Source organism: Mizuhopecten yessoensis, unplaced genomic scaffold (genome assembly GCF_002113885.1).
Source record: "Mizuhopecten yessoensis strain PY_sf001 unplaced genomic scaffold, ASM211388v2 scaffold7547, whole genome shotgun sequence".
Taxonomy (NCBI): Eukaryota; Metazoa; Mollusca; class Bivalvia; order Pectinida; family Pectinidae; genus Mizuhopecten; species Mizuhopecten yessoensis.
The window spans coordinates 571,451-585,406 of NW_018407102.1; the positions used below are offsets into that span (position 1 = coordinate 571,451).

The following is a 13,956-nucleotide window of genomic DNA, read 5'->3' on the forward strand; positions in this document are numbered from 1 at the left end:
GTTTCATGAATACAGGCCCTGGACCCTACACAGCCTTGGTTTCAAGGTTGAGACAGATGTAATACAGTCGTTAACAAACACAATGTACTATAAGATATCTAAGTCCATGGATAAATATAGCGTACGGTTATCTACGCGTATCCCGACAGAATGACCAGTTCAGCATATGTATTCTTTCTTTGTTTTTATCTATGCACTGTACTGATAAACCGCAAGGTTTAAGGTAATAAAGAATGAATGAAATGTATGAGGTCGAAGAACGACGTTAGACCAAAATTAGGCAAACTGTTTTAACTACCTGTTTTCAGCATATTTTGATTTGACTACACCACTTTTGATTTAAAGGATAATATTGGGAGTTAAAGCCTATATATATTGTATGGTATTATGACCATTAAACCAAATGACCAATCTCTCTACGTCGGATATATACCTAGATAACGATACAAGTGGCGGGTTTTATTGTTATGGTAAGTTTATATACAGATAATAGATTTTTATGATAATTTTTATTTTTATTTTTTATGTTTAAATGATTTTTAACCAAAACTTTGAGTGTCGCCAAAGTCTACAGCAACCCCATATCAAACACCAGATTCTGTGGTTTAGGTATCGACTTTATTTTAATAGATTACCTTCCCGTAATAAACAGTTTTACTCACAGGGACATGATGATTTGTTACAGCTATATTTCGACCTTAACTAAGGTGCTCAATATTATTTTACACGTTATATATCATCAATTGGGGTGACATTTTTACCGAAAGTTGACCAGTACCCCTAAAACGTGTAGGTCCAAATATAGCTGTAACCAATTGTCAAGTCCCTGTGGTTTCATTAGTACGTGATGTTGTCATGCAATTTTTTAAATAGAGCGCATGCTACCCCGATGATTGATAATTTACATTGATGAGATTGGTGGCGGGGCATGTTCAAACCGTGATAGAGGTGTGAAACCCTAGTTGACTCTAAAATAACCGCCCACTCCCAGCAGCTAGGCCACGGCCATGTACCCAGTCGCTACCAGCTGGTATTCCTGCTCGAAATGCGCCCATCCCTCTTCCACACCATAAGTTGCTCTCCAGAGCAACATCAAAGTTGCTTTCATAATTGTTCTTTTTTTTGTCTCGGAGTGAATTTTATAAGTGTGTATGGCAGGGTTTCATTGTAAATTGATAACGGTAGCCTTCTATCTCCCCTTTCCTCAATCGGCAGAGCAGCTGTCTGACGGGGAAGCTGAGGGTCGCTGGTTCGATTTCATCAAATTGTATTGGACAAAACCAATTGAATGAGACAACAGGCTTAGCCAATACAAGTGTTCTCCTAAATAATAATAATATACAACATTTATATAGCGTCCTATATAATTTGTAAAATTACTCTAAAGCGTTTTACAACATATGGATAATAGTAATGGCAGTTCCAGAGGGGTTTTTTGGGCTTCAGGAAACCCCCCACCCTGAGAATTTTCTTTAAAAATCATGTATTTTCACCATTTTCCACAATTTTTTCCCCACATGGAACCCCCCCAGGAAATTTGGAACCCCCCCCCCCAGATAGGTCTCTGGATTCGCCACTGTAATGGTTATTATTGTGAAAACGAAAAAAATAACAAAGGCTTGCAATCACTTTTATACATTTAAGCAAGCAATGTGCACATTTACATAACGTCTTTGTAAAGATTCTAAAATGCAGACGTGAAGAGGTGAGTTTTGATGTCCCTCTTGAACTTTGCCAGGGTATAGATGGACAGAAAACAAGTCGAAGTGTCGCTGGTTCGATTCTCGGTGGAAACACAAGTTAAACTCCTTTTCCTAATTACTTTTATAAGGACGTTTCTAACTATAGTGACTTGTGCCAAATCCAATTTATATTTTAAAATATACCTAACGTGCCTTTGGAGATTAACAGCGGAAGCCTTCTGCTGTGATCTGTCTTATCATGACGTGTACATATCGTCGGTGGCCCTCAGGGTTGTATTCTCCTATGTGATATTCTGATTTATTAAATATATTTATTTTTGGATTGGTAAGCTAATTCCGTGGTATAAGCATACCGGGGACATGGATATTTTTGCACAAAAAGTTCCCTTTTGAACAAAGAATATTCATAATGCCGCGATACAAGATATATCCATACTCTATGCTATTGCCGCGATACAAGATATATTCATACTCTATGCTATTTCCGCGATACAAGATATATCCATATATGCTATTGATAGAAGTTTAATTATTAGTGCGGATTATCTGCTGCTACGAGTGTCAATTTCAAAGTAAACATGTATCATGGGTTTATATGTTAAAACTTAGGCCTACAGTTGTCCTTGATCAGAAGGCCGTGGTCAGTTACTTTACGTCTTAGATCTAATCTAATTCCTTTGTATGATGTTACTGCCTTGTAAATACAATTAACCATGAACTCACGGTAACTTTATTTTTGTACTCTTTCAATATTAAGTAAACACATTAAACTTCGATATATCTATGCCAATTCCCTACAAAAGTCACTCCTGTTCCACTCTTCCATCGGATGATGTGGTTTTGCCTTGAGTCGATTCCAACGACGTTTCTGATTGGTCCACTCCGATAACACCTCACTCATTTAAGACCATGCGACGTGTGTAACTCGAGGAACGTCAGACGAGTGCAGCGATATGTGGTAAAAACAACCACTTCAGTTACAACGCGGTATAACGAGAGAAGCAGACAACATCTGTGACAGGTAAAAACTTATCGTTAACTAACAATACCTTTATTGCGGAGTTAATATTTTAATTCAATTTATTATAAAAAATATTGCATGTTTTATTCATAGAGATATAATTAAGCTAACACATGTTCAAAAATTGAATCAAAATCTTCAACTAAATAATAGATATCTATATTATATATTTGATAATTTGACAGTAATATTGAATACAAAATTGACAATAATATGGAATACAAAATTAACATATCTTCAAATAACTGCACCTATCTTCAAAGAATTGAATACACGAACAAATAATTAAAGATATATAGATTCAATTAAATTGAAGACATATTCAATTTATTTGCAGATAGATTCAATCTAAATTGTATCTTTATATTATTGAAGATCGGTGTAATTAACTTTTAATTATTTCATGTAGAGCCAATTTAAATTTAAAAAAAAAAATGGTTTACAGAGACTATATATGTTTTACACTCTAAAAGATTGAATACTTTGAAAAAAATGCTTCCCTTCAAAGATGGTCGACAACATATATGCCATTTAAATATCAAGGGGTGGCATTTTATGGTAGCCTGATTTTCAGGTCCCTGTATGCACATGGAATTTTATTCAGACACACAGAAATACATCTAAAAAATCAAAAATTAATGATCAAAGATTGAGCATAAGGGGATCACTAACTTACATGTGAGGCAGTAGATAGAAAAACTATAATACATGTTCATGATATAGCCAAGATTATAAGTATGAAGATGTACTGTGGTAGGGTTTCTTCAGGACATTCCAATATGGCTGCTACACCAAACTGTACATCAAATTCAATAATGCATTCCGTTAGCATTAAACAGTCCCTGTCACAAAATAATCCTTCTCCAATATTTCATAATTGAGGTACATGCACACTAAATTTCAGGAAAAAAACCCATTCAATAACTGATGAAAACTTGCTTTTTATATGTTCATTTTCCAAGCTAAATACAAGTCACAATTCAGGAAAAAAAAACCCATTTAAACTTGTAAATATCATAAGGTTGGATGCCCATGGAGATGCATTTGTCGAGAAAAATGTGAGAAAATGCTTCAAATCTCAAGAATGATGACATGCATTTTGATTGGAAATTTTACAATAATTCATCAAGCTAACAAGCCTTTTGATATAAGTCAAGCCATATTACCTGAGCGGGACCTGTAGTGAATGGTGTAATGGTAAAATCTCACTTGCTTTGCATGCTTTTTCCAACCTCAGTCAGCCTTGTTTGCTTTGTGCTCAGTTGCGATTTATTCAGAGGAAATATATGCCATTATTCTGAAGATTTGACACACTTCTTACAATTTTCTCGACAAATGCATCTTAAAGCGCTTTATAGTAATTTTACAAATTATATAGGGCACTATATAAATGTTGTATGTTATTATTATTATTATTATCTCCATGGACATCCAACCTTATGCTATTTACAAGTTTAAATGGTTTTTTTTTCCTGAATTGTGACTTTTATTTAGCTTGGAAATGGACATTTAAAAAGTGATTTTTTCATCAGTTATTGAATGTTTTTTTTCTTCTGAAATTATGTTTGAGAAATATTGGAGGATTATTATTTTGTGACAGGGATTGTTTAATACTAACGGAATGCGTTATTGAATTTGATATACAGTTTGGTGTGGCAGCCATATTGGAATGTCCTTAATTCCTATCTTATTTTAAATATCAAATGTAAGTAGAGTGTAGTACAGTAAAACCTCATTATACTGCCACCTTCTGGCCTCTGTGATTTTGGCAGTATAACGAGTTTGGCGGTATATCAGGTTACCATTTTGAACCCTAGTGTTCACACACCAACTGAACTTATACTTAAAAAAAAAAAAATGAACTTCAGAATGTTTTTTTTCTCCAAAATTGTAATTTTATGTATCGAATTGATGAGCATGCAAAACATAACCACAATATGTATGGAAGTTTCACACAAAAATAATGTTTAATTAGTGCCGTGATATCCGACAATGTCAATGCATAATTTAGTAGGGGGCGGAGCTATGTTGACTTCCGTGTTGTCGTCGTCAATGTCCCGAGTTTGTGTGTGTGGTGACAGTTTTGTTAATGTCATTGTCTGACAACTTCATCGGGTTGAAAAACAACAAACAGTAAGTAATTGGGGGTATTTAATGAGGTCAAAATAGTGTGATTTTAACCATTTGTTTTGGGAATATGATGGCGGATGGCGGTATGCAGGTTTGGCGTAATACAGGTGCATTGACATTGGTGGAAATCTGTTCCGAGTATATTAATGGCGGTATGCGGGTTTGGCGGTTTAACGGGTGACATTACAAAGGGGTTTGCTGTTCTGCTTATGATATTATAATTATGAGAAATACAATGAGAAATGTATGGTACATATTTACTGCACAACAGTCAGACATGAGTGTGAAAAAGTCAAGTCTGCTCATGATATCATAATTATGAAAGTACAATGAGAAATGTATGGTTCATATTTACTGCACAACAGTCAGATATTGAGTGTGAAAAAGTAAGTCTGCTCATGATATCATAATTATGAAAGTGCTATTAGCTTTCGCAATGAGAAATGTATGGTACATATTTACTGCACAACAGTCAGATATTGAGTGTGAAAAAGTCAAGTCTGCTCATGATATTATAACTATGAATATTTACTGCACAACAGTCAGATATTGAGTACGAAAAAGTCAAGTCTGCTCATGATATCATAACTATGAAAGTACAATGAGAAATGTATGGTTCATATTTACTGCACAACAGTCAGATATTGAGGACGAAAAAGTCAAGTCTGCTCATGATATTATGAAAGTGCTATCAGCTTTCACAAATAGAAATGGGATTCTACATACTTGTACATTATATAAATTTTCAAGCCAATTATTCACAGGATCTCATTACGGATTAACACTTTTCATTTTACATGGGTGAATATTATGTAATAGCACATTTGTCCTTAGGTCAAAAGCTGAAATTTCCATCAAGACATTATTGTTGAAATGGAAATAATTAAAGTCAATTACTTGGCTTTTGTTGAACAATTAAATGTTACATATAAGTGTTGAATTCTTGAAGCTCTCGGCAAAGAAATGAGTGCCAAAGATGGTCATTGATTGTCATAACGCAGCACAAGCCAGCTAATTGATGTCATTGCACTATCTCAATGTTGCAATTTGGTTTAATAATGGCATTTAAGGATCGATACTGCTGCCTAAGGTTGTAACTGCAAATAACTAGAATAGCTAAAATTAATCGTTTCTGAAAAGAAATCTTGCACAACTATTATGAAAACATATAAAGATGAAATTTATAAACAAAAGTAAATTCTACAACAGTATTTTGAGAGTAACATACATTGGGACAAGGACAGGAATCAAACCCTAGACGTCTGATCACAATACAGTTACTCTTAGAACCACTGAGATACCCAATAAGGTGTTGTTAACTCACCAAGTTTCCTTACAGTTATATCACTTGTCTAATGAGTACTTGACAATATTTTAAGTTTTGAAAGTGTGATTTCTTGTGTGGAGCTAAGTAGTGAAAAAAACAGGTTCCTAAATATACCTCTTCTCAGGTTATTGTGGTCAATTTTGCAGGTCGACTTTCACAAATGCAGGCGACTTTGTAGATAAAGTGGCTTGTGCTAGAGTAAAATTTCTTTATAATCTAATTAACCCCTGTGACAAGTTGTAAAGTGTATATAATTGGGATCTGCCTGTATGTATGTACACACTTGTCCTTGACAATGTCATTGATCTACAGGCTTCAGTTCTTATTTGATTGTACGAGTTCATAAACATCATTTCTTGTACTGGTTAGCATTTGAAACTTTTTGGGTCAAAAACAATTCAAGGTCATGTTCTAGAATTCTGGTGTCATCGCTCTACAGTCATCAGTTCTAATTTCATTTTCAGGAAACTCATTACATATGTTCACAAACCAGTTTTTTTTCTTCATTGCCTGTACAACAGTACCTACTACGTACAGATACACAACAATACCTACTACAGACAGGTACACCACAGTACCTACTACATACAGATACACCACAGTATCTACTACATACAGGTACACCACAGTACCTACTCATACAGGTACACCACAGTACCTACTCAAACAGGTACACCACAGTACCTACTATACCTGCAAGCACACCACAGTACCTACTCATACAGGTATACCACAGTACCTACTCATACAGGTAACTATACCTGCAAGCACACCACAGTACCTGCTCATACAGGTACACCACAGTACCTACTTCATACAGGTACACCACAGTACCTACTATTCCTGCAAGCACACCACAGTACCTACTCATACAGGTACCCCACAGTACCTACTCAAACAGGTACAACACAATACCTACTATACCTGCAAGCACACCACAGTACCTGCTCATACAGGTACACCACAGTACCTACTTCATACAGGTACAGCACAGTACCTACTACAGACAGGTACACCACAGTACCTCCTTCATACAGGTACACCACAGTACCTACTATACATACAGGTACACCACAGAACCTACTCATACAGGTACACCACAATACAGATACACCACAGTACCTACTCATACAGATACACCACAGTACCTACTTCATACAGGTACACCACAGTACCTACTATACATAGAGGTACACCACAGTACCTACTATACCTACAAGTACACCACAGTACCTACTTCATACAGGTACACCACAGTACCTACTCATACAGATATACCACAGTACCTACTACATACAGGTACACCACAGTACCTACTATACATAGAGGTACACCACAGTACCTACTACATAGAGGTACACCACAGTACCTACTACATAGAGGTACACCACAGTACCTACTACATAGAGGTACACCACAGTACCTACTACAGACAGGTACACCACAGTACCTTCTACAGACAGGTACATCACAGTACCTACTCATACAGGTATACCACAGTACCTACTCATACAGATACACCACAGTACCCACTTCATACAGGTACACCACAGTACCTACTACAGACAGGCACACCACAGTACCTACTACATACAGGTACACCACAATACCTACTCATACAGATACACCACAGTACCTACTCATACAGGTATACCACAGTACCTAATCATACAGGACTACATACAGGTACACCACAGTACCTACTATACATACAGGTACACCACAGTACCTACTTCATACAGATACACACCACAGTACCTACTACATAGAGGTACACCACAGTACCTACTACAGACAGGTACACCACAGTACCTTCTACAGACAGGTACATCACAGTACCTACTCATACAGGTATACCACAGTACCTACTACAGACAGGTACAACACAGTACCTAATCATACAGGTATACCACAGTACCTACTCATACAGATACACCACAGTACCTACTATACCTACAAGTACACCACAGTACCTACTACAGACAGGTGCACCACAGTACCTACTTCATACAGATACACACCACAGTACCTACTACATAGAAGTACACCACAGTACCTACTACATAGAGGTACACCACAGTATCTACTACAGACAGGTACACCACAGTACCCACTATACATACAGGTACACCACAGTACCTACTCCATACAGGAACACCACAGTACCTACTCATACAGGTACACAACAGTACCTACTCAGACAGGTATACCACAGTACCTACTACATAGAGGTACACCACAGTACCTACTATGTACTGGTACACCACAGTACCTACTACATACAGGGACACCACATTACCTATTACAGACAGGTACACCACAGTACCTACTACAGAGAGGTACACCACAGTACCTACTTCATACAGATACACACCACAGTACCTACTACATAGAAGTACACCACAGTACCTACTACATAGAGGTACACCACAGTATCTACTACAGACAGGTCCACCACAGTACCTACTACAGACAGGTACACCACAGTACCTACTTCATACAGATACACCACAGTACCTACTATATACAGGGAAACCACAGTACCTACTACATACAGATACACCACAGTACCTACTCATACGGGTATCCCACAGTACCTACTACAGACAGGTACTCCACAGTACCTACTTCATACAGATACACCACAGCACCTACTATATACAGGGAAACCACAGTACCTACTACATACAGATACACCACAGTACCTACTCATACAGGTATACCACAGTACCCACTACATACAGGTATACCACAGTACCTACTACATAGAGGTACACCACAGTACCTACTCATACAGATACACCATAGTACCTACTACATACAGGTACACCACAGTACCTACTACATACAGATATAACACAGTACCTACTACAGACAGGTACACCACACAGGTACACCACAATACAGATACACCACAGTACCTACTCATACAGATACACCACAGTACCTACTCATACAGGTATACCACAGTACCTACTACATAGAGGTACACCACAGTACCTACTACATACAGGTATGCCACAGTACCTACTACATACAGGTACACCACAGTACCTACTCATACAGATATACCACAGTACCTACTACAGACAGGAACACCACAGAACCTACTACATACAGATACACCACAGTACCTACTCATACAGATACACCACAGTACCTACTCATACAGATACACCACAGTACCTACTCATACAGATACACCACAGTACCTACTCATACAGATACACCACAGTACCTACTCATACAGATACACCACAGTACCTACTCATACAGGTACACCACAGTACCTACTACATACAGATACACCACAGTACCTACTCATACAGGTATACCACAGTACCTACTCATACAGGTACACCACAGTACCTACAACATACAGATATACCACAGTACCTACTACAGACAGGTACACCACAGTACCTACTACATACAGATACACCTCAGTACCTACTACAGACGGGTACACCACAGTACCTACTACATACAGGTACACCACAGTACCTACTACAGACAGGTACACCACAGTACCTACTACATACAGATACACCACAGTACCTACTACATACAGGTACACCACAGTACCTACTCATACAGATATACCACAGTACCTACTACATACAGGTACACCACACCAAAGTTTGATATTGCATGTATCCAGAATCAGGATAACTGCTTACTGTATTGATTCTGCAATAAGCCCACAGGCCAACACATGATCTCTTGACTAAAAGTTGGGGGATGGGCTTATTACAAGACAATGAAAAAGCTTTTGTTGGCATTTCTTCCTTATTGTTTAGCATGCGCTTATTGCCAGATATATATGGTAAATATTTCAGGATGAGTTACTTTCCCTGGTCAGGGATTGCTATCGCACAATTACTATTGATATGTAAGAGTAATTTATAGAGTAAGACAGATTTTTTTGATTTTTCTTATAGGATACATAAGACAGACATATTTGATGTTGGAGAAGCTGTAGGTACAATGCCTGCCAGACAACTTGACAGCCCTCTCCCCATAGACAATGGGGCGGCCCCAGGTCTGACGACGGAGGATCCCATTCTGGTTGGTCAACTGGACAGCTGTGACACTGATACACCACCCTCAGTGGTTATCAGTGGGATATCATGCCGTCTTCCCCAGTCCAATAACATGGAAGAGTTCAAACAAAATCTGATGACTGGAGTTGACATGGTAACAGAAGATGGAAGACGTTGGCAACCAGGTGAGAAAAAGAACAGATTTAAAAACCTGTAATTTATTGCAACATGTGCATATCAAGCTACTGACAAATCATTTGTGAAAAATTGTAATAAGGGATATCAACACATTTTTCACTTACATAATAAAAAAACTGTTGCTTATCATTTTCTATGACCGAGAGTTGTAAAAAAATATTTAGAATGCAGAACTATTGTCATGTTTCCTCGAAATATACTTTTGGTGTGTAGATGAGCAAGGAGATCCTGTATACATTTCATGCAGGCATGGGCTTCTGTAAAATTTCGGAAGAAGTTAGAATTTTTATTTTGTGCCTTGACAATACACCAAACAAACCACCACAAGCTCCAGGGTCCATATTCATGTTTTCATGCTCAAACTCATATGTTCTCAAGCCCAATTTCTTGTTCCAGTGGTAAATGAATAAAAAGTCACATTTTTAACAAAAACTGAGCTGCATCTGTTATCAGGTGAGTTTCTCCTAAAGCTAACATCCCATAAACTTATCTTGGTCATAATCATTGTTTTCTATTCACTTTTATTCATAGGGTTGTATGGATTACCAAAGAGAAATGGAAAGCTGGTGGATTTGAGCAAATTTGATGCAGCATTTTTTGGTGTAAGTCCTAAACAGGCTGATATGATGGACCCACAGGTGAGGATGCTGCTTGAAGTTGCATATGAAGCTATTAGTGATTCAGGTGAGTGTTTATGAATTCTGCTTACATGTATTTTGTCTTTATATATCTGGAAATGACCAGTAGAATCTTTTAGAAGGACGATTGTGAGTGACTGAATAGGGGAATGAAATGAGACTCAATCTCTTGAAAAGTTCATATTACTATGAGTTGTCTCCCCTAATGCCAACACTTTGCATCAGATGCGAGTTGGGCCTCAATCAGTCTCTGCCATGTCTCTTACACTCATTACAACATTTGGGATCTTTATATTTTCTCTTTACTTTTTAACAACCTTTTCACCCTAAATGCCTTGCTAGACAAAAACCCAACTTTAGGCCTTAATACGAACGTTAGCCCAAGTGGGGAAAGCAGTAGGTTCTGTCCCCAGGTCAAGACAAACAAAAGTCCTTCAAAAATGGTAGTTATTCCCTGCTAAACATTCGGCATTCAGGGTAATGCTACAAATGGATTACCAATTGTGAGTATGATGTGACCTGGTGGAATGCTATGTTTGACGCCTTAAGCATGGTGTTACAATAAGGCAGCACTCTACACTCAGCATCAAATCAGCTGTGCTTTCACAATTAAGGAGGCAGCTGAATTACATCAACGTATTGCCTCCAGCGTACAGACACATATGTATATACACATGTACTCATTCATTACACACTTAGTCTCGCACTATCTCCTCATGGAGGTTTGAGGACGGCACCTCAGCTTCTGAAACTAATAAGAATATGGAGGAAGCTTATTCACATGTGATCTGTTCAGAGTCGGGATGTAAAGAGACATCTAAACGTCGCACTACTTCATTGCCAAATTATTTTAGAAATTTGATATGTTTCTTTCATATTTGTCAAAAGTTTGTGCTTGCATGGACAAATTTCTAGTATTGAGTTTTCCGTTTTGCTAATGAATTTTGGAATTTGTTTCAAATTTTACAAAAGAATTTCTTTTTTTACACTTTTTATGAAGTTAATGGAATAAATGTACTAATGTGAGTTGTCCCCCCTGACAGGTGTGGATCCCAGCAGTGTGCGGGGCACCAGGACAGGAGTATTTATAGGTGCCAGTACATCAGAGTTCCATGAAGGCGTGACTTTGGACCCAGAGACAACACAGGGGTACAGTATGACAGGCTGTACCAAGTCTATGTTTGCTAACAGACTCTCCTTCTTCTTTGATTTCAAAGGTTTGTATACTTCAAGTTGTCAACTTTTCTGTGTCAAGGGAAACTATCTAACAAAAATTATGCCATTGGCATATTCAATATTTCTTTCCCCTGTCGGAAAACAGTCATGTGTTATTACCTGGACATTTAATTACATCCAGATAATATGACTTGCATCATTGATGCATGCACAATTTACTAGTCCATGTTTAGAGGTCAGAGTTTGAAGTTGAAGGTCATAATGTAACATACAAGTTAAAGAAATAAAGGGCTTTTTAACAGATCCATTTATTACTCTGCTTTGAATCACAGACAGGTTGTCAATTATGAGTTTATGTATACATATTACAGGGCCAAGTTACACAGTTGATACAGCTTGCTCATCCAGCCTGCTGGCCCTGGACCAAGCATTACAAGCCATCAGAGTTGGTCAGTGTGATGCTGCCATTGTTGGAGGGTCAAGTATTATACTGAAGCCACTGACTTCATTACAATTTCAAAAGCTAGGCATGCTTTCTCCAGAGGGAACTTGCAAATCCTTTGATGCCGAAGGTAAATACAATTTTCCAGTATTTAAACCCTTAAGCAGAATAAAAAAAGAAAAACATCCTGTGGAAGTCTGTGTAATTGTGTGGTAACTTTGAGTGTTGCTCTGTTGTAGGTAATGGCTACTGTAGGAGTGAGGGTATAGTGGTGGTCTATCTTCAGAAGGAGAAGTCAGCTCTTCGTTTGTACAGTCGACTTATCCACTCCAAAACCAACTGTGATGGTGGCAAAGATCAAGGTGAGTGCAGGGATGTGATTCTTTCTCTTTTCAGGGGATTTTTGTATTTTTCCCATAATTTGAAATGCTGTTTATTTGTAAAGAAACATTTCTGAAAAATTGAAGATTCTAAGGGGGATGAGGTTTGTTCCTGACCTTTTTCACTTTTATGTCATTCACATTCAGTTTTCTATTCACATGATAAATAATGCTTTGCTTTTCTTTGTCACATTATAATATATCTAACTTTGTTCACTGAATAAATAAAACTGCAGTAAAAAACAAATGTACATCAATATGTTATTAATATAACTATCAATAATACCCATTTTAGGGGAAATAGAGGTAAAACATTTACAATCCTTCTACCATAGGGATTAAGGGAATTTATCCTTATTTAGTCTGGAGCATCCTTGGGCCATAGGGGTGGAGCTCTGTTTGAAGTTTGTTCTCGCTATATCTCAAGTACTGGAGGGATCTTTCTGAAATTTCATATGTACTTACAGCACCTACCATGGAGTGGTATATCTTTACTTCATACCAATTATTTTAAACATATTCAGGTGAGCGATACAGGCCCTCAGGGCCTCTTGTTCATGGAATAATTACTTTCTTTTAAAAAAAGATGGAAAACCAGTTGAAGTCCATTTTTTTTTTACAGGTATCACATTTCCATCGGGTGCAATACAGAAGTCCCTCATACAGGATGTGTACAGTGAGGCATGTGTATGTCCATCAACTGTGGCCTATGTGGAGGCGCATGGTACGGGCACCAAGGCAGGCGACCCACAGGAACTCAATACTATCACAGATGTGTTCTGTAAAGGGCGTGACACCCCACTTCCCATTGGCTCCATAAAATCTAACATGGGGCATGCAGAACCAGCTTCAGGTAAATCTAGCAGCTTCTTACTGTAGGTTAGTCTTAACACTGCTC

General features: G+C 37.7%; 1 protein-coding gene across 1 annotated transcript in view; it reads left to right on the forward strand.

Annotated features, from left to right (window-relative positions):
* Positions 1 to 2,619: 2,619 nt before the first annotated feature.
* LOC110453914 (fatty acid synthase-like) overlaps positions 2,620 to 13,956 on the forward strand; it is a 33,273-nt gene continuing 21,936 nt past the window's right edge. The window contains exons 1-7 of the mRNA XM_021503147.1: positions 2,620 to 2,724; positions 10,123 to 10,409; positions 10,954 to 11,106; positions 12,104 to 12,277; positions 12,608 to 12,808; positions 12,918 to 13,040; positions 13,681 to 13,911. Of these exons, the coding sequence (XP_021358822.1) occupies positions 10,169 to 10,409; positions 10,954 to 11,106; positions 12,104 to 12,277; positions 12,608 to 12,808; positions 12,918 to 13,040; positions 13,681 to 13,911 (1,123 nt within the window). The 5' untranslated portion in view covers positions 2,620 to 2,724; positions 10,123 to 10,168. The remainder of the gene's footprint in view (positions 2,725 to 10,122; positions 10,410 to 10,953; positions 11,107 to 12,103; positions 12,278 to 12,607; positions 12,809 to 12,917; positions 13,041 to 13,680; positions 13,912 to 13,956) is intronic.